Source organism: Festucalex cinctus, chromosome 13 (genome assembly GCF_051991245.1).
Source record: "Festucalex cinctus isolate MCC-2025b chromosome 13, RoL_Fcin_1.0, whole genome shotgun sequence".
Taxonomy (NCBI): domain Eukaryota; kingdom Metazoa; phylum Chordata; class Actinopteri; order Syngnathiformes; family Syngnathidae; genus Festucalex; species Festucalex cinctus.
The window spans coordinates 18123863-18145673 of record NC_135423.1 but is presented as its reverse complement, the minus strand read 5'-3'; the positions used below and the strand labels follow the sequence as shown (position 1 = coordinate 18145673).

At 39.4% G+C, this 21811-nt stretch overlaps 1 protein-coding gene across 4 annotated transcripts in view; it reads left to right on the top strand.

The window, feature by feature from the left end:
• The window catches only part of dync2h1 (dynein cytoplasmic 2 heavy chain 1), a 99831-nt gene that overhangs the window by 54812 nt on the left and 23208 nt on the right, over window positions 1-21811 (top strand). For 3 of the 4 annotated variants that reach the window (XM_077540645.1, XM_077540643.1, XM_077540646.1), the window contains 16 exons: window positions 839-999; window positions 1362-1487; window positions 3365-3475; window positions 4491-4560; window positions 5060-5145; window positions 6025-6100; window positions 6212-6432; window positions 7292-7396; window positions 10208-10324; window positions 11098-11205; window positions 11368-11469; window positions 12336-12425; window positions 16742-16851; window positions 16917-16998; window positions 19182-19298; window positions 19640-19894. In XM_077540645.1, coding sequence (XP_077396771.1) covers window positions 839-999; window positions 1362-1487; window positions 3365-3475; window positions 4491-4560; window positions 5060-5145; window positions 6025-6100; window positions 6212-6432; window positions 7292-7396; window positions 10208-10324; window positions 11098-11205; window positions 11368-11469; window positions 12336-12425; window positions 16742-16851; window positions 16917-16998; window positions 19182-19298; window positions 19640-19801 — 1844 coding nt within the window. In that variant the 3' untranslated portion in view covers window positions 19802-19894. Of the gene's footprint in view, window positions 1-838; window positions 1000-1361; window positions 1488-3364; window positions 3476-4490; window positions 4561-5059; window positions 5146-6024; window positions 6101-6211; window positions 6433-7291; window positions 7397-10207; window positions 10325-11097; window positions 11206-11367; window positions 11470-12335; window positions 12426-16741; window positions 16852-16916; window positions 16999-19181; window positions 19299-19639; window positions 19895-21811 lie in introns of those variants that run through there. The other variant, XM_077540644.1, reaches the window with a different exon arrangement.

Sequence of the window (21811 nt, the reverse complement as noted above, 5' to 3'; positions counted from 1 at the left end):
TATATACACACACCACAAGTCATGTGGTCAGATGATGTTTTTCTTTAAGTTGCCATGGCGAATCAGCTTAAGGTGGGTTTAGATGTTTTCTACCAGGACCTTGAGTGTCTGTGTGTGTTTGGGAGGGTGGAGCAGATCGCATTTGGCAGCAGCCACCAAAGGTATCCGCTGGCGTTTTCTGAAGCCATTGTTTGATGGCGTGTGCGTGTGTGTGTAGTGAATGTGTGTGGAGGCCGAGATTTTGAAAATGCTCCAGCATTTGTGCCTTTATCTGATGTTTCAATAAATTACAGCAGGATTAGAGACCCATGCTCAGTGCAAACATCACACACACACACACACACGCACACAATTGAATGAAGACACTGACAAAGGGCCTCAACAACAGGGAGCTGACAAGGTATTATACATTATGTACAAGATTTGCTTCTCAACTTGCTACATTTCTCTTGGTATGTATAATGAATCAGCTTCCTTATCTCCCTCACTATCTCTTACCCGCCAATTTGTCTTCTAGCTTTTTCCCATTCTCCATCATTGTGTCACCCCTGATCTCCCTTCTCACCTCTTCTTCAATTTCAATGTGGACCACCCTCCCTTCCCTTCTCATTGGTGACACATCTCCACCTTTATCCTGCATGCTGGGAAGTTAACTGCCACTGAATCACAAGTTCACCTTCTTTTGGCACTGCTCCTTAGTTATATTTCGATCAGCAGTTATTATGCTTTTTCAGATGTTTTATTGCCTCTCAGTGAACCCCATACGCCAAAACGGTACTCTTGAATTACTTTTTAAAAAATCCACACATTTTTTTTTGCCTTTTCTCATTGTGTTCAGGTATGAAGGAGCTCTCGCCGCCTCCTCTCAACCTGCGACGTCTTTATGCTGAGACATTGGAGTGGGAACCAGTACTGATCATCACTTCGCCGGGGGCCGACCCCTCCCAGGAGCTTGTCGAACTTGCCACAGACACTGTGGGTCGGGACCAGTATCATGAGGTAAACAACACAAATTCAAATTCAGATTCAGACTCTGTCAGTTAATTATTTTTGGTGGGTAACTAGCTGGAGTTCCAAAATTGGTTATTTTGTCTTTGACAAAGTTGTAATTGCAACTTTATATGCAAATGAGTTAATTTGTAGGAATTCTACTCATGTCAGCTATCTACATATTTGATTGGATTGAAATTTGCAATGTAATCTAGTTTCACAATTACATGCTTTCACCCACTGAAGAGAAAAATTCAATGTTGCAATCACATTATGTACCCACTAACCTCGAATGCTAAGACAGAATTGGATTTTCCATCCCATTTCCTTTGTTTGGTGCCCTGCCTGAGTGTTAGTCTCTGTCTGCCCAGATCTCGATGGGTCAGGGACAGGCTGACGTGGCCTTGGCCACACTCAGAGAATGTTCCCGAAACGGAGAGTGGCTGTGCTTGAAAAACCTTCATCTTGTCACAGCATGGTTACCTCTCCTCGAAAAAGTAAGCACTCTGTGTTGTTGGTGTGATTTCTTTTGTAATATATATTTTTGTACACAATTTTTGTCAACCTCTGAGTCACCTGTGGCTATACCACATTTATTTATCACTTCTTTTTTGTATGTGGGGTTTTTATGTCATTGTACCTTTCCTTGGGTTATGTTTGGTATTGTGTGTGGCAGGTCAGCACTCACTAGGAGGCATAGCTATTGGGGCAGAAACATGAGTGTCTGTTTGTATCCCCGTGTGTCCCTCAGTCCGGCGGTGGTGCTCGCAGTACGAAATAAGGCTTTTTCTTGTATTTTCCTCACTTGTCTTTTACATCCTGGATATCATCTGAAGCTATTTTCTAACAGTAACACATAGCCTGTGAACCTTAACCCCTCCCTCTGTTCCTCTTCATCGCTTTCTTTCTTTGTTTCCCTCGTACCCATCAACTGATGAGGTCTTGGCAGTCAAGCTTGAAATGAAAAACTGCCGTGACGAGGGAATGACTGGGGCAGTGTGAAAAGGGAAGTTAAGATGAAAGAATGACGAATGAACAAAATGGTGGTTGTGAAAGGAAGAAAATGGACAAATATGAACAGAGCCTCCAAAGCACTAGCGAGGTGCAAAGAAAAAAAGTAAATTCCATCTTACCAATTAGTTCTAGCTATTAATCCATGTAGCTGTCTTTCATCTAGATAGACACTTTTTTTTAAAGGGATGTCAGTTCCCGTGTTTGCTCGTCTGTGACTTAATGTGAACGAATTAGGAGTTACAAATGAGGCAGGAACATATTGATTGAAAGGAATTCTGTGCATGAAAGACCCTTAGGCAATGGTGTCCAAACTCGGTCGTCAAGGGCTGGAGTCCTGCAGGTTTCAGATGTTTCCCTGCTCAAACGCACCTGTTCCAATGAACAGGATCATCATCAGGCTTATGCAAAGCTTGCTGATGAGCTTCAGGCGTGTTGGAGAAGAGAGACGTCCAAAAACTGTTGTGTGCTGACAGGTTTGGATTCCAAAGTGCAAACTCAAATAAGGTTTTAACTATTTATTCACATAACTTGACTCAACGAAAAACAACGAGAATGCATCGAGAATCACGACATGCCAAGCCCCACTTGGGCTGCGGGGACGCACAGAGGACCAGCTTGCAATAATCCTGCAAAACTCACACAATTCTCAGACCCTTAAATAGACAGTCAATCAATCTCATTGGTTGTGGCTTGACATGTGAGTACTAGTACTGACATCAAATTTTTTGATTGGCTGTTGACTCCATAATTACAGATAGTTCCTGACATCAACAAACATCATATAGCATAAAAGATCCTTGACATCATATAGTCCAGACATCATATAGCCTAAAACTAGTTGAAACTGGATGCTGTTACATCAATAACAAAACAGACACATAACGGGTCGTGAACTTTGGCGCACGGTCATGAACTCTACTCATACGTAACCCAGGCGTGACCCCAGACATGAGACAAGACCCAAACATTACTCCTGCATGACTCGAGTCATGACAAAAACTGCAGGACTCTGGGTCATGAGGACCGAGTTTGGACACCATTGGTCTAAAGGTGTCAACGTGCTATTTTTAACCATGAGTGTTTGAGAAAGATAACAAAATGGGAATGTAAATTTGACTCTAGTTAGACTAAATTTGACTATTTAGAGTGAGATCAAATAAACTCAGTTTTAAAGTAATATTTACACTTGGAGGAGAGTAAAATAAAGAATAATAATAAAAAAAAAAAAAAGTTACTCAAAGGTTGAGGAACGAACTCACGACCTTCAGCTTGCCCCTCCTACTGTTTGCTTATATTCAAGATGAGACCAAAAACATTGTGCACATGCTATTTCTAAATGTGTACCACTCTCATTTCATAGGAGCTAAATGTGCTTCGTCCCAAAGAAGGCTTCCGTCTCTGGTTGACATCAGAGGTTCATCCCAGATTTCCTCCCATACTGCTGCAATCCAGCCTTAAGATCACTTATGAGGTACACATTAGCACATTTTATATGCTGCCTGTATTACTTTTGGATGCCATTGGATGATGAATATGTTTATCTTTATGTCTTGTTGATTCCTTGTGTAAATTAAGGGTTATAATGTGATAGGTGAAGGCCATGCTATACATATAGCACGTTAGCTGAATATGCAGCATGTTAGCCAGAATGCAGAGGCATACATTATCTCATGGCGCGTTTCTGATGAGAGTGCTACACAAGGGGAAAGTTCGCAACCATGCATGGCGCATAACCTAGCAGTTCCTCTGCTCTTGTCTCTCCATCTTTCTCTATTAGTCCACAGACTGACAGGAGGAAAAACATTTTAAATAGCGCATCAACTCAAAAGTGCAAATGTGTTTTTATGAGAATAAATTGTTTTGGTGCTTCAGCAAGACACCTAATTGTTTATTTCAGCTTTAATGTGACCAGCTAAATGTGTGCGCTGTCGGGTGTTTTATTTTATTATTTTTCTCACATTTTGATGTTTTATTTAGAACTCATTCATGTTGTTGTATTTAATGTAGCACAACACTTCCCAACATAGCCCAAAGATGCTTTCTCCTTAAGTTGTCGGCACATATATAACCCAAGTTTGAAGTGAATGATAAAACTGTAACTTACCATAGTGCACTAGGGGACACAACTGCACTCTAACTTTGTGTATTTATCCTTTGGAAATGTAGATGATGGCCAGTGGGTTACGTCTTCGTGATATACTCTACTACCATTGATTCCCTATTTCGTATTTATTTTTTATTCCTCTTCATATTAATTGGACATGATATATAAACTTCCACCTGACCATAATCTGCTAATTTGTTGCTATAATGATTGTACCAAATGATGTACCAAATAATGTGACTGAATCAAAAACAAACATGAATTGATTTCATATTTGCATAGATGCACACATGTATTAAGCATGTGTAATTTTGCTTGATCTGTAAACGTGTTCTCACGATCTCATCTTGTGGTCTGAATTCCTTATCTATCCTGTATCTAGGATCCTCCTGGGTTGAAGAGGAACTTGTTGAGGACCTATGAATCATGGACACCGGAACAGATCAGTAAAGGTCTTCTCTTCTCATAACATTTATTGTTTAAATCTGCTATGGTATTTTATAGTTTACTTCAGCTCAATTAATAGGTTATTAAAGGGGAAGTCAACCCAAAAATGTTCTAATATGTTGTATGTATTTCCACCAGTCTAAACACGACATTCTGATTAATATTGTGTTTGTAGAATATGAGATTAACAGCAAAATTCAACCGTTTTGATCCATCTCAGGGTGCCACCTTAGGTGAGCCGTGATTGGTCGTTACCTGAGCCCTGAGCAACTGTGAGGTCATTTAAAGTGGACAGCAAGTTAGTAGTAAAATGGCCGGCCCCTGAGATGGATCAAAATGGGTGTGTTTTGCTGCAACTCATATTCCACAAACACAATATTAAATGGATCAGAATAGTGTGTTTAGACGAACGGGGCTGCATAGAACATATTATTGTAAATAAAATATTTGGGTTGACTTCCTCTTTAATGTGACATTTATGCCAGTGTTAATTGTTTTATTTAGGTGGGATACTGGCCCGGGCCCAGTCTCTCTTCTGTCTAGCCTGGTTCCATGCTGTCTGCCAAGAGAGACGTAACTACATACCTCAGGTCACACACCCCTTCATACACCTACGCATACTCCTACACGTACACACACGTACACATGTGCGCAAGCACACTGTCTACATTATTGACTGATACAATAAAATAAATTATTTTAACGTTAAAGCATAGCTGAGTTCTTCACTGGGACACAAAATGGTAATTAGGTCTTCCCATGGATCTTGCAGGGGACTGCATGTTCGGTAATGCCTGATTTAATTCCTCTCTTTATATTGTCTCCGAAATGTGATTTGAGGTTGTAGGTTGTAGTCATACATGTATGTATAGTTTTACACTACATTGGCTGGCATGTTTGGTGTGCATGCATTTATTTGGACACAAGACTATTTTCCCTTGCTGAGCATTTTGTTATTACCTTGACCTTCTATGACCTGAGTCACTGTTGACAATGTATGGGGAACAAATGGTGACTTATGCTGATCTTAAGTGAAGTTTACTTTCAAGCTAATTCTATAAAGCACCATTAATCAATGTGTTTTCTCCCACCAATCATGTTTCGGGTCATGGGTCAGCTGGAGTGGATATAAGCTGAATTTGTGTGAGAGTATACATTTTCCAGTCAGTCACAGGGCAAGACAAATATGATATAGGCAAACTATCATCCAACGTCACACTTTATTTATCTTCATTTATCTAGCATGCGTGTTTTTAGAATGTGGGAGGAAGTCGAAGCGCCCATAGAAAAGTTAATTTTGTATTGAGCAAGCAAACATGATAAAGTGTTATAGAAGAATTTTTCACATTTAAGCATTTTATTTTATGAATAAAAGCCCTGGAATAAACAAAAGGAAGCAATTTAACTCATGAACATGTCATTTGAAACCGTATGTAATATTTAACCTATTTTTTTTTTTTTTTTTTTAGGGATGGACTAAGTTTTATGAGTTTTCGTTATCAGACCTGCGCGCTGGCTTTGAAATCATCGACAGGCTTTTTGAAGGTAACGAGGCCCTCTTAAACCTCTGATTGAATAAGCGTCACTAAAATTCTTGTACTCTTTCATTCTGTCTGCACTTCAGGTTGTTTTTGTATGTGTTCTGTTTTCTTTCAGGTGGTAAACATTTTCAGTGGGAGTTTGTCCATGGCCTGTTGGAAAGTGCTATCTATGGCGGACGCATCGACAACCCATCTGACCTCCGCATCTTGCGCTCATACCTGGAGCAGTTCTTCTCTGCACGACTCTTCTCCTCCCTCTCAGCCGGACAGGGAAAGAGCAAAGGAGCACGCTTTCTTCCATCTCAGATTAGTCTCCCAAATTCTTGCTCCGTTTTGGTAGGTAGAGGGAATTACACAACAAATAAATGGCAAGCATGCATTTGAATTTACAGTTGCTATGATGGAGGTCCTCTTATGTAACATCCCTTTTCAGCAGTCCAAAATTAAATATTGCGAAAGGGATTTAAAAAAAAAAAAAAGGTGCACTTCCATCTTTGCTTCTGGAAGCAAATACTACAATTTAGCAATTTAATGTATCTGTATCCTCAATGAAATCTGCTGCATTGGCAAAGTAAGAAGAATTTAAAGGGGAAAAAAAAAGTACAGATTGCTGCTAGAGGCCACCCAAGCTTATCACTGACTAACACTTCTTGGTGTCTTTGAAAGTGCATTTTCTTTTAGCCATTTAAGAGTTGGGTAGACATGGTAAGAAAAGAAAATCAATATGGAAATCTGTGCTGTGAATGTACATTTTGCAAAGAAAGTAACAATTAATGTGATAGCTAAGCTTGTGTTATGTATGTTTTTACATATTTTTAGTGGACTTTATGGTAAGTTAGATCGAGAACACTTATAATCAAGGATAGTTTACACATAAGTTGTCTACTCTCCCACATAAACTATTCAATTATCATCTTGTTTGCTCAAAAATGCTACATTCTTGCAATTTGTGACCATACCAGCTTGTGCTGCAAGCCGTGTACATGATTATTTGATTCTTCGTATAAATAGTTATGAAATCAATACTTATAATTAAGGATAATTCAAATTGAGTTGTATGTTCTCTCACATAAAGAACAGGTTCTTCCTAAATGTCTGTGTGTGAAATATGAGCACGTATTGCTGTATTGTGTGCATATGAACTGTTATTGTTGTAATCTTGTACACACAAGTGAGTGAGTGTGTGTGCTCTCAGGACTACCGTGGGGTCGTGGAGAATCTCCCAGAAGATGACAAGCCTGCATTCTTTGGTCTGCCTGCTAACATAGAAAGAACCTCCCAGAGAACTATCAGCTCCCAGGTACAACCCAACATAAAAACAAACGATATCCACCATAGAGCATGTCTCCAAATTTTGAACACATAATCCTGTATTGGTAAATGAACTTTCACCTGTAAAGTGCTTTTCTACCTGAGGTACTCAGTGCTTGAACACACAGTGTTAAAAGGCTTGTTTTATCTAGTGTTGAGTCACAGCATCAGGAGCAATGAGAGGGTCAGTATTTTGATGAAGGACACTTCAACACGATCACAAGAGTTGAGGATAATAAACCCGCCGCAACCTTGGATTGGTACTCTGCTACTTGTGACATTCCACCCACATGTCGCCAATTGGTTGATAGACACTCAGGGGCCTATTCACTAAAGGTTTACGTCGCCTTGGCACCACGCTAACCGGTAAAAATGGAGCCATCAGCGAGCGCCTAATTCACTAAACACGCGCAGATGGGGAAATCCGTCACTAAGTGAGCTTACGATCATGTTTACGTACATACTGTACGCCCACACCAACCTCTGAAAATATATTTTTTAAAAACAATCGCACCAATAATTTGTACTTTATGAATGAATGACGCCGTTGTTATCCTCTCTGCTTTGTATAGCTTAATGGCGCTATAAACGCTTACTCTCAGTCCAACTTCACTTTCTGATAATGTCATCTTTCCCGTAACTGTTACTATACTACAATGTTCTTGGCACAAATCAATTGCCATGTGTGGTAAATCAGGTGCAAATTTGCTCCCAGCTGTCAGTTTTGTGGGCGTGTTTGCGCCGGTATATGATTAGAGCAATATCCTTAGTGAATAGGTGGGTAACTGGGCGCAGACTGCGGGTGCAGTTGTGGTGCAATATTCCGCGTTATTACCAGACGCAGCGCATTCTTAGTGATTATACCTCTCAGATGCTTAGGTTTGGTAGTGTTCGCCCTTTTTTGATCAGATCTAATAATCCGTTCTCATATGAGAAATGAGACAGTGGCCAAAAAGAGGAATAGGCCTGGAGTTTTTTGCTTCAAAAATTCCTTATTCATTTCGCCATTATAGGCATCAAAAGTAAAAGTAACCTGTAAACGACATGAACACAAAAATGAATGCCCTTGGCCATTTTGCCATGTCAGTATATTATACATGATAACTGAAAAAGGAACATTGACTGTATATCTTGAGGAATTTTTCAGATCAGTCAATTACGAGTTTTTCACCATGTTCGTGTTTGTGGACATTTTTCACGGTTTCAAAGCTGGTTATTATTATTATTTTTTTCTTTCTAGACTCGGTACATTCCATACACTCACAGGCCAGCTACTTTAGGTACATTTGCACAATCTAATATTACGGATCCAAGACACAAGCTTTAGTCACAACAAAATTAAAGTTCCCTTTTGGAGTGATGGAGTGCAGTAATACAGCGAAACAACAACAAAGATTTCAGCTTTTTCACAACAGTCCCATCAAACAGCCATCTGTTATCATACTATGAGCTGAAAGCACAGGCACAAAACCTATACAGGAGTAATTCAATCTTTCAAAATGTGTGTTGTGTCAGCATCAGTCAATCATAAGTTGTCACTGTGTCGGTTTATATCTGTAACCTTGATTGATAATAATAATTAAAAAAAAAAAAAGTCTCCACGGTCACTTTAATGCAACTGTGATAAATGGAATGTTCACCAGTAATGTGGATTAAAGGCTTGAGCTGGCTTTCCAAAAAATACAACACAAACTAAAAATTGGCTATGCTACGTTTACACTTTGCGCCAGCCCCGTTTTCAATCTTTATGGACGACACAGGATTGTTGTGAGATAACAAAAGGAGGCGGGATTGGCAAACATGACAGGCCATAATGCCTGACAAACTTTTAAATTGAGTGAGTGAGTGAGTGAGTGCTATCTGTTACACCTGAGTGTGAATGTGAATCGAGCTGATGGATTAGTGAATTAGCTGTTGACAGAAAACAGAAATGAAAACATTTATTGTGCGGCAATATACATGGAGTTCAGTTCCGTTCATTTTTGCTGGGCCACAAACTTGCTACAAATCTGCCCCATGTTAACGTTTCTTATGGCATACTCCATTTTTAATTGGGCTGCCGTGGCCACTCGGTCATGGTGTTAACAGAGCATTGTCATGAATGTCAGGGACTAATCTATTAGTTTTGGAAATGGCGAAACGCTTTGAATCCTTTGACGTCTTGACCAAGATAACGTGCAAACTTAATGACGGTTGCCGTGGTCAGTTTGCCAATAATGGAACGAGACTTTTGAGAGGGATTTCATTGATTGGGTTATTATGTGAGGTGCTTTTACGCTTCATGGCAGGAAGGAGAGTCGACATTTTGGGGACAAATGAATGATGCAGTGCAAACGCGTATGCGTGCATACACATTCAGTATGAAACACACACAGACACACATTTAATCACCCGAGCAAAGAAGATAAAGCGGGTGGTTTAAGGAGTTTGCCTGGACCTAATGGAAGCCATTCATCACCAACACTTGTCTTCCTCACATACACCTTCGCATTAACACACGTCTTGATTCTACGTGAAAGCACAGGACTGTCCTCTCTAGGCCTAAAGCGAAGCGTGTTTGATGGGCTGTGGAAGAATCTCTTATGAGTTGTGTTTGGAGTTTGGCCATTTTCTTCCTCTGAGCTTGAGACTGTTCTCCATGTCTATTTTATTTTCCAGTATTCTCTAGTAATTGCCTTAACCAAAAAATGGGTGAAAATTTGCCAATTTTTGAATAATGGGTATGTGTTGTATAAAGGGCTTGCAAACAACAGCTATTAATATTTTAACAACCAATAACATGTTTGTCATTGGCTCACAGGTGATTTCCCAACTTCGTGTCATGAGCCGCTCTGTGGCAACAGGATCAAAGTTTGACAGGGAGCTCTGGTCGAATGGACTTTCACCAATCCTCAACTTGTGGAAGAAACTCAACAAGGTTCATTTCTTCACTATTTGTTCATTTCATAAGAAATGCAGAGTGCTGTGGAATGTAATCACAGTTTTGGAGAGCCTTGACTGAATTCCACAAGGTTGGACATGCTCCCTCATGCCAATGAATAATAATGATTTGACAGAAATCTGAAATGTAAAAGTGTTCCACAATGATGTCCTTGAAGAAAGACAAGCATTTGATTGGCACTTCTTCCTCATAGTTGAGAGGTTGTGGGTTTGACTAGCGACCCACGCCTCTTTATTTAGAGTTGTACTGTATGTGTTTTCTCTAGGTTCACATTCTCAAGCTATGTACAGTATGTTAGGTTGATTAAAGACTCGAAATTGCCCTGTGATTAAGTGACAACCTTTCCAGGGTGTAACCAAGTCAGCTAGAGTAAACTCCACGTAACTTGATAAAGATATCTTCAATTATCATTGGTGAGTGTCTACACTTCTGTCTGTCAAATGTGTGAAAAGTATGCACCAAATGACAAAATATGGGATAATTTCCCACGCACTGCTGCATCCACAATTGCCCTGTGATTGACAGGTAATTAATACAAGGTCTGACCCGCCTTTAACCTAAAATCGGCTCCAGCTTCTTTGTGACCCTGAATATGAAGCAATATGGAATTTGTATAGAACAAGTATTCATTTTGCTGCTGCATATTTTCTTTACATAAAATCTTGTTTTAAAACAAATAACACATCTGTTACATTTCCCATTGTATTTCAATGCAACATCCTTGTGTCTGGCTTCCATCTATGTTCCAGGGTTCTGCACTGATCCAACAAAAGGTCACACCACCTACAGATCAACATGGGTCCCCAGTGCTGTCATTCATTGTTCTGGAGCAGTTTAACGCCATTCGCTTGGTTCAGGTGTGTAAGAAAACCGGTATTAAGAGAGATCCTGCAATCAAACATATATCACGAGAGTCATACATTATATAGATGCAATATGTGTACCAAATACAAACAGGATATCACCACCATACAGTACATATGAATGACTGTTACATTCCTAAACTGTAATTGTCGCAGAGTATCCACCAATCACTCGCTGCCTTGAGCAAGGTGATTAGAGGGACTGAGCTGCTAACTCCCAAAGTCCAAAAACTGGCAACTGCTTTGCTCAATCAAGAGGTAAGTGGAACCCATTTGAGTGAACTCACTATTAAGCTATGCCTCGTTTTTTTTAAACTGCCTCAAGCGTAAAAATAGCTCTGTTTTTGACTGATGGTCAGTTCAGCTATAGTTTTTATCCTGATACATCCCTGTCATCAAACCTTGCTTTTGATAATTTAGCATGTAAGCATGGTTGCAGGAACAGACTGAAGAAGAAAAACTGTTTGGTCTTTTAATCACTTTTATTTTATATATGTTACAGCATCTTTATTATTTGACATGGCTTTTGTGATCTGCAACTTAACATCAAATTGTCAAATGAAGGCACTTCACAACACAAGCATCCACACACCATATTGCGTCATAAGATTTAATTTAGTTTTTGTTTAGTTCATATGAGGGAATGCATAAAGGGATTGAACACTTTCTCCAAAGCTCAGTAAAGGTCAGCTTCTTTGTTGCTACTTTAGTATGCCCACCCACCCCTCCAATCTTCCATTATCCATTTTTCTCCTCTTCCCATTGCACTATACATGCTGGAAAGTGCACACACCACAACGTGATGACTTTTCAAACTGTTTCACTTTTTATGTAAAACACATCCAAGGGACTAATCCTAGCAACTTTTTAGGCAGGCATGGGCTTCTTTCCCCCGAGGGCTGGCTTTAATGCAGCTCAATGAATTTGATTTCATGCTGCGCCATGTCGTTTTCTGCATTGACAGCAAAAGTGAGTGAGAGATGTGCATTCATTTGACCAGCTGAAGCATGTGCAGTACACCTTTCTGACTGGCTCATATTTGAGAAGGACATCCTAATACCAAGATTGCTGATTTGTTGAAAAAATGTTGAAATAAATTACTTGTTTATTTTGTATTTTTTCAGTGTCCTTTGACATGGCAGAATATGTGGGAGGGACCTGAAGAGCCAATGCAGTACCTGAGCGCTATTGTAATGCGTGCTCTCGCCTTACAGGTAATATAGCTAATATACCCACATCCCATGCACAATCTATTTGAATCCAATATAGGATCTGTATGTTGTCTTAATATGTGGCAATCCAGTTGTCATTAGTTCTCACAAGATTTAGCTATACCTCTTGAATGTTACTTGTGCCAGCATAAAGGCTTTCAGGATAGTCAGGTAACCATTAATGCAGTTTTTTTCCGCAAGTCATTAAAAAGTATAAAAGTCATTAAATGGATTTTGCGAAAATGAAGGCCTTAAATAAAGCATAAATTAAATGAAAACACCGTTGGTAGGTTGTGAGTTAGCAATTAGCACCAAGCGAGTTTTCTACAGATCTCAAAGGGGTCTGCATTAGCACTACCAGACTCTCTTGAGTGCCAAGAGGTGAGTGTATTACTTGGAGTAAGTCATTTGCTTGTTAAAGCTTGGGCGTATTTTATTCAGCAACTCCAGAAGATAACTCGTGAAACGTGATCTGTTTTATTTCAGGGATGGGCCGGAGTCCACGAGTATCTTCATGTTCAAATTAATTTAAAAAGAAAAATTTACTTTTTCCGTTATCAATGACCAACATGCAACACTGATCATATGCCACTTAGTGGCAGAAAAATTATGTCATCTCAAATCTATGACTCAGTGTTTCACATTCCTTTCAACTGTATAGTATATCTTTTTAACTTCAAACATCTTATGGCAGGTTATAAAATTACTGTATCAATGAACTAAAAGATGCAACCACATAGTTGAGTTAGATAATCATTTGTCTGCTTTGTTACTTAACAAGAGTGGAAAACTTGAAAAATATTTTGTTGTACATTTAGAACAGTTCTAAAATATGTGTTTAATTTGCGATTAATTGTGTGTTAACGCTGAAAATCATCTGATTCATTACAATTAGGAATTTTAATCGACCGATGTAGGGCTGTATATGGATGTATGTCCAGGTGTGTGTGTGCAGGGGCATTAAATTTGTTTTAGGTTGCATTAAAAATGACAATAAAAAGCATTAGATGTGCTAATACCTGCAGAAACCCTGTAATGGTTAATGGAGTTAATGGTTAACAGTGGCATGGCTCAGTGGTTGAGTAGTCGTTTCCCATCCCTGCGGTGTAGGTTCGATCCTCACTCCTTGTGACCATTTTGAAGTGTCCTTGAGCAAGACACTGAACCCCGATTAGCTCCCAGTGGACCTGACAGTGTCTTGCGTGGCAGCAGTCGGCCATTGGTGTGTGTGAATGGGTGAATGTGAGGCTTCAATTGTAAAGCGCTTTGTGCTTTCAGGGGTGTCCAAACTTTTTCCTCTGAGGGCCACATACAGAAGAATAGAAAGCTGCAAGGGCCACTTAGATTTTTTTTTTTAGTTACTTATTAACACATTCATTGCCAGACCAGCAAAAAAATGCATCATTTGACGTCTTTTTCCGTCAATGGCAGTGAATGAGTTAAACATGGTAAAAATCAATGAAGTGATTATAAATTGTTGATATAATGTACAGTTACTTATTGAAAACTGTCACAAGGCAAATAGTGACCCCTGTGTGCCACTATAATAGATACGCCTCTCCACTGAGCAGCAGCTGAATCCCAACTTGACATTCTAAACCACAAGAACATTCGGTCGTCAACTGACCACACTTAACAACCATTAATGTGATGTTTTCATTTTTTTTTCATTAATAATTAACCATTAATTAATGTAATGTTTTCACAAATTGGACGTTGACACTAAAAAAACAAGTGGATGAAACTATTTTCTATTTCTGGAACTTAATTATTAGCTGCAAATTTGTGTCTTTGCGTAGCTAGAAATGTTTAATCCACCCTCTTTTTTTTTCTTTTTTTTTTTTAAACAGCATTGAAAAATTCTTTTTAGTATTTGCCGCTGGCCACCAAAAAATGTATGGCGGGCCGCAAATGGCCCCCGGGCCATAGTTTGGACATCACTGGTGTAGTTAAAGCGCTATGTAAAAAGCAGTCCATTTACCATTTAATATTTTGACTAAAACAATGACATCCATTTTCCATTGTTGCTTTCATATCTTAAATGCTTGCAATTCAGAAGTATGTTGGTGCCAGGAAGTAAAGGCTTTGGCTCTGTCTACTCTCAACTGTGTCAGAATACACGCCTACCTCAATATGTTCTGGCAGCCGAGAGTAGACACACACGCGCACACACACCCTTGCGTGTGCTCAGAAATATTTATGTCCATGAGAATCCGATGCATTTCATTAACCGTGTGAGGCTGCACCTTCTGTCTACGTCTGTCGATCTGCTATTTGGTCTGCCGGCGCACCCAATTTTGTGTGTGCGTGCATTGCATCGTTGTTCCTTTCTATCTGCTAACCTCCTTGCACTGCATCTGTCCTCGTGTCTCTGTCTTGAGGTAACGGTCTCTAAATATCTATTTGTGCCCCTCTTAATGGCAGCCTGCTCAACTAATTGAATAAAGGTGAATCAGGCAGGCCGATGCTTTAATGGCACACTCTGGCTCGCTGTGTATTTGTCAGAGTGCAAACATCTGCATCTGTGTTGGCATGGATGCTGTGTGAGTTTGGTGTATATGCTCATCTTCATTCGTCTTTCAAGCCAGTCCTGACTGATTCTTTGCTGGAAATGACCCTTCTACAATCACAATAAAAAGCACTCAAATCAAATGTTTTCTTATTCACGTTCTGTCATGTTGTTGGCCTCCAAATTCTCTTGCCGAATGGTGTTAAAAAAAAAGGGAGAATCAAGAGTAGAAGAGATTAAAAAATGCAATCTATAGTCCCCTTCCTGACGGCACACATTTTTAAGATGAAAAGGGAAACACCTACTCAAAAGAAACAATGGACAGATTATAAATATGAAATATGAAATAAGATTGTCTCGGCAAGTGAAATGTTTGCAGTTATCAAAAAGGAGACATTAGCCCTAATTGCTAGCAGGTATGCTAAATATACAGGCAACACTAAATTGCAAAGGCTCACGTCCCAATTTGGGTGGAGTATGGCTCTAACACTTAAATACCATTTTTCATTCACCGTTACAGGCATACTTGACTCAGCCATTTTCAGCAGTAACAAGTTCATATTTTGTCCAGAATTAATTTGATAACTTCATTATTTTTCATGTACAATTAGTACCTTCAAAAACAAATATTGCTGATTGATGTCCACTGAAAATGACAGCAAGTGTGCTCAGGGCTCCGTTAACAACCAATCATGGCTCAGTTTGCAATAGTCACATGACCAAACAATAAAAGTGAGCCGTGATTGGTTGATAACTGAGCTCTGAGTACCTGTGTCATTTTCAGTCGACGGGAAGTGTGCAATAAGAGACAAATGAAGTTATCAAATTAATTGCAGACAAAATATGAACTTTCAAGTATCCCTTTCACTTTCTATTAGCTTTAATTCTGACTATGTTTCTCATTTCGCTAAATATGTAACAAAAAAGCTACAAGCACAACAATAAAGAAACATATTTTCAAACAAATCAAAAACTGAGCATTGTCCTAATAACAAAATTCTGATACAGTGAGTGAGTGAGTGAGTGAGTGAGTGAGTGTATGCTAATTTAGGATGCACATATTACCAAGGTTATTAATGATAACAAACAAACTCTAATAGCAATTGTGAGATTTTCTGTTCTGTATCTCTATGTATTATCTGCTTAAGGGAATTACGGTAATTGCTCAGCATTTGAGTTAAAAGGAATACCGACTGTAATGACAAGTTTGCTCCATATGATTTATTTGGTTGTTACTAACATAGCTATGAGATTAACTTTTCAAAAATCATTTCCAGTTTAATACATAGAAACTTTATTTGTACATATGCTGCCATTGTTGTTTATGTCGCAACGCATTCAGTGCGTAGTGACGTAGAATGGCGGCTGTCGCTCTGCCGAGCAATGCGAAACGGATATAAAGAAAGCGAGGCAAGCCTCGTAGCGTTCCTAAAGAAATAACATGCGATCTGGAGCGTCACAATCCCCCATGCCGTCTCGCCATTCACTAGACGCATTCAAGAGCTTTGATTGGCCCTTTAGGAACGCTACGGAGGGTAATCACGCTTTCTTTATAACCAAACTGCCTTTCGTTCTACGTCACTACGCACTGAATGCTTTGCGATGTAAACAACAATGGCGGTGTACGTACAAATAAAGTTCCTACAAGATGTATTAAACTGGAAATAGAATCCCATAGATATGTTAGTAACAACCAAATAAATCATATGGAGCAAACTTGTCATTACAGTTCCTTGAGTGTTTTATACCTGAAATACGTTTCATCATTAGCATGCCTATGTTTGCTTAGTCCTCGTTTCCATTTTTCCAGAGTTGGGTGGAACGTGCCAGCAAACAAGCTCTTCTTTCGGACACCTTAGATCTGTCCGAGCTCTTCCACCCCGACACCTTCCTCAATGCTCTGAGGCAGGAGACTGCCAGGTAGGATTTCTTTGACCTTGTTTTTCAAAAGAAACTACAAGATAACATTGTTTTGTGGCTTTTAGATCTTTAGGTTGTTCTATGGACAGTTTGGCATTTGCATCGTCATGGAGGAGTCCCATTATTGGAGCCAAGCTTCAAGTGAAGGTAGAGTGAAAGCTGTGACAGATAGCCCGCTATTGAATCTAATATTATGGGCGTATTCAAATGTGTGTTTACTCTTGAGTGGTCTTGATTTATGTCAGTTGACAAGTTAATAAGTTGTTCTGATAATGCATCCATGGTGTCTCAATGCAAATGTAACTCTTGTCAAGTGCCTAAATGGCACCCTCTTACCTCAAATAACATTAGACATTCCATTTGCTTAGATCATTGTTGAAAAGGTCTATAATTTTGCTGCTTTAGGCATCTTCTATGACTTGACTAGTTTTAAGTATATGGGAGGAATGTGGCCTCCTAACAAGAAGCTGCCGCGGCTGCACGGAAAGGAAAATCTGACAGCTGAAGATAGTGAGGGAATAATTGTTGTGAAGCGATGTGCTCTTTTCGCGACACACACACGCACGCAAGCACGCAACAGCAGCTTTGTCTGGATATGTCTCCCTTGCCCTTTTTTCCTTTGCCCAGATTATGGTGATTTAGTAGTTGTCTTTTGTATGTCTGGCTTGACGCCAGAGTTCCTTTTATTGTCTGAGCTGCGCTGGAAAATCTCTGAGTCACCCGAGTGAAAGCACTCACAAACATGAACTGCGAGCATGACATACAAGATCTCTTTTCTCCCCAATCGGGATTCATATCGGCGCGCCTCTGCATCCTCTTTGTATCGTTCTTCAGGGAGTGTGCCTGTCCTCGCTATCCTGCTATTTGGCATTGATGTGTTGTTTTTTTTATGTATCATCGCCTTTTTTCCTTCTCCTTTCTTTGTCTTTTCTTTTACATTCTTTGTTGCAGTTGAGAAAGTGTGATGTGAAAGGTGCTTTGGTTTCATTTGTAGCATTAAAGACATTTTCATGAAACATTATACAGGGTTCATTATATACGTTGTGTATAATAATTGTGATGGGCGTATACCTGGCCTTATTTCAAGGTAGCGGTACCCCACCCCCCCCCCTCAAAAAAAAAAAAAAAATCTTGACAATATGTTCTATGCAGCTCCATTCTAAGTATGGTATTCTGGTTAAGACTGCATTAGTAGAATATAGGTTAAAACAGAAAAATCCAGCAGTTTTTAGCAATATTAGTAGGCGGCCATTTTGCCAGTAGCTGTCGAGTGAAAATGACATTACAGTTGCTCAGGTCTCAGGTAACAACCAATCACAGCGCAGCTTCAGAAAACAGGTGAGCTGTGATTGGTCATTGCCTGAGCTCTGAATAACTGTGATGTCATCTACAGTCGACAGCAAGTGACAAAATGGCCGCCTCCTGAGATGGATTAAAAAACGACTGTATTTTACTGCATAACTCATATTGCACAAATGTAATATTAATCAGAATTTCATGTTTAGACTAGTGAAGTTAAATATAACATATTATTGTCAAGAAATCTTCAACGTTGATGTCACCTTTAAAAGACGTCAAATCCATGTATCTAAAAAACAATTTAATTGGCATTAAAATGTCATAAAAATCTTTCATAAAAAAAAAAGAAAATGTTAAGACATGATGATAAAATCTCAAAATAACTGAACATTCTTTATAATGTTCTGAATGACTTTAAAGAGCGCAATCACGATAGTGGAACCAAGAGCAGATGCACATCATTTATGTCTCATAGCAATGTAGGACAACGTGGGACATTGACAACATTGTGAGATTACCCTTAAATTTCATTGCAAATGGAATTAAAAAGTGTTGAATGGAATTTTCCTGAAGCTGTAGAAACTGATTATATGCTAAGAAGATGGTAGGTATGCATGCTTTCACTTTTTTTTTTTTTTCCTTCTGAAGTCACTAATGGATTTTGCCCCTGCCCCAGAATTACCATTGCTTAGTCCAGTCGCCCATTTGCCATTGCACAGTGAACTGACCGAATTTGGTAAGGGTCTGGGTATAGGGGCAGGTTCTAGAATCTATTATTATGGTTTGAGCCACTTTGTCATCTACAGACAGAATGACAGTTCAGAATGAAAAAAAGGTATCACCTGCTTGTTAGTTACATTATACATCATTCTCCATGAACCAGGAAGTATTTAGCTAAGCAACAAATATCATTGTGGCTAGAAAATGAAGGCGTTATTAATTCAGATCCCATTGTAGTATGTTCTTGTTTTCCTTTCGTCACACGTCACTACTGTCTGCCATTTTTTTTTTTTTTTTTTTTTTTTTTGTAGGTGGGAGGTCTCCAGCTGGAGGGTTGTAGTTTTGACGGTGTCCATCTTTGTGAAAACCAGCATGACTCTCCCAGTGTGTCAGCAGTGCCGCTCTGCTATATGGCCTGGGTTCCTCAGGTATGGCTTTCAAAGTACTATACAGGCGCCGCGTTAATTCCATTAGGTAGCAACATTCATATATTTTTTGGGTAGGCATTCTTCCAAGATTAAGGCTCTGTTAAAATCATCAAAACAGCTAATTAAATGTTACATTTTCGTTTGGATCCCCCAAAATTTAGATTGGGATGGACCTTAACCTCCCCTTTGCTACTTTTGTTCAGAATTTCAGCTGTTCCTTCACTGAACTGACAGGTGACAAATTTGTTAAAAACCTTGGAGGAGGCCTGTGCGCTCTCAGTACTTTTATTCCGAGGTGGGATGATGTCACTTATTAATCTGTGTTTTATGCTTCCTCGTAGAATTGTACTGCTGACCACGCTGCTTCCGAGGAGAGCATCTGGCTGCCTCTGTACAGCAGCTCCGAGAGGGTGAAGGTGGTCACGCACATCAGCGTGCCCTGCAGAAGCAATCCCAGCCAGTGGATACAGACTGGCGCTGCCCTCTTCCTTAAACAACAATGATGGATGACATCATCAACACATCTTGTAGTGTGTATATTTTATTATATTATTGTATTTATTCTAGTGAAAAATAAAGATTTCATGCTATTATTATTTTCACTGAAGCAACCCCCTTCGCTCGCGGCTGTTTTACTAGATTTTGAATGATTTTGCAAGGCCCACTGAATCTTCTGTTCTATTGCTATAAAAACAAAGAACCCACCAAAATAAAAATTAGAGCCTATTCTTTCATCAGGAAATAAAATTCTATCTGTTTCCGTCTTGCAGCAATTCGAATTAAAATATAGCTAAGTTTCATCATTATTCACAAATCTGTTTAGAACTGTGGGAGAGTCAGCTTGTTTGCAACATGGCGCTAGTTGATCTCTTATAATCTGCTGCCACCTGCTGGCCGTTTTTGTTTGGGACACTTAAAACATTTCAAATAGAACATGTGCAAACATAGCAAATGTGTTAATCACATTTGTGCTTATAATGACACTCCAAAAAAAGTGTTATTTATTACGCAATCAAACCACACTACTTATATACAGTAAGAGCACATTTATTTGAGTGTACATTGTGTTTGTGCATCAGGCTGACAAAGTGCCCAATCAGAGCTCAGCAGTAAACAATGCCCATCACGTTTTTCCCTTTGCTCACTCCACTGCTCTCACTTATGCTGAGACGAGCATTCCAGTCCTGAAACGCTTCGCTGTTCACAAAATAAAGGCTGATGCGGTCTCTGTGACACACATGTACACACACTACACACGCGCATGGCGACTAAATTAATTCTGAAACTTGTGTGACTGGCCCTGAGTTGAGGTTGAGTGGAGTTGTTAATTAGGTCTCTTAATGATGTGATAGGTGACTTTGTGCTAGGCTGTTGTCGCTGTGACCTGTCCTGGCTTGGTGTCTTCTTATCTATCTGCACTCTGGAGCACTTACCCAGTTGAAACCAGTTAAGACCATCAAGTCACACATTTTCATATGGGCTAGGCTGAGCCGCACCCCGTGTGGGTAGGCAGCCAGGACAGTATGAGTAGAGACCATTTTGAATAGATCAGACCTTCTTCTACATTCAGCAGAAAACGCTCCACAGTTGTGTATATGATCTTTCTGGCATTCAGTAAATAGTTCAACTGAGAATATATAGTCTCCTGGTTGTTATTAGTATTTTTGGCATCAAGATAAAAGAACCGGTGAATGTTTACAGAACTTTACAAAATGTCATGAGCATCACATTTTCACAGATGGCTTTAATTGTTTATTTTTTATGTAATCATATCCTATTACTTTGTTGTCACAGTTGTTCAAATGTTTGTGACTGTGTGTATGTACTTCTTGTGCTGTGAGCAAAAAGTGGGTATTATGTGTGCACTGCAGTGTAACAAAATGGGAAAGTTATGGAACTGCAGGTTAGAAACAAGGAGCGAATTGGATTTTGGCACAAAACCCGCGTTGGGTCACAGAGCAAGCGGGAAAGAGGCAGCAAGACACGGCAGTGCTGGTGGGAGTGAGGAGACAGAAAATATGGGAAAATCACAGAGAAGTACTGAAATAGGAAGGAAAGAAATGACTGAAAATGGGAGGAGCGCCAAGATGGGAGGTCAGGGTGAGAAACAAGCAACTGATGGCAAGTAGCAGAGTGAAGCAAGCATTAAAAGCATTTCAATTGAAGTCACCTTAACCCAGCTCCAACCATTTCTTTATTCATGCCTGAAAATGGACTAAACTTTCCTTCAGTTTATCTTTTTTATGTAAGATGGGAACAGTAACTACATTCAGGGATTTTTATCAAAATTGCTGCACATTAACACACGTAACAGTAAATCATCAACATGATGACCGCACTCACATCAAATTATATAGCACTTTTCACACAGAAAAATGCAACTCAAAGTGCTGTTAAATCCATGGTACAATAAAATGTAAAACGCTAAAAGCAAGCTAAAGGACAATAGGATAAAAGGAGCTGAAAACTAAAAGAGAGTAAGATTAATAAATTACGAGATCTCATGAAAGTCA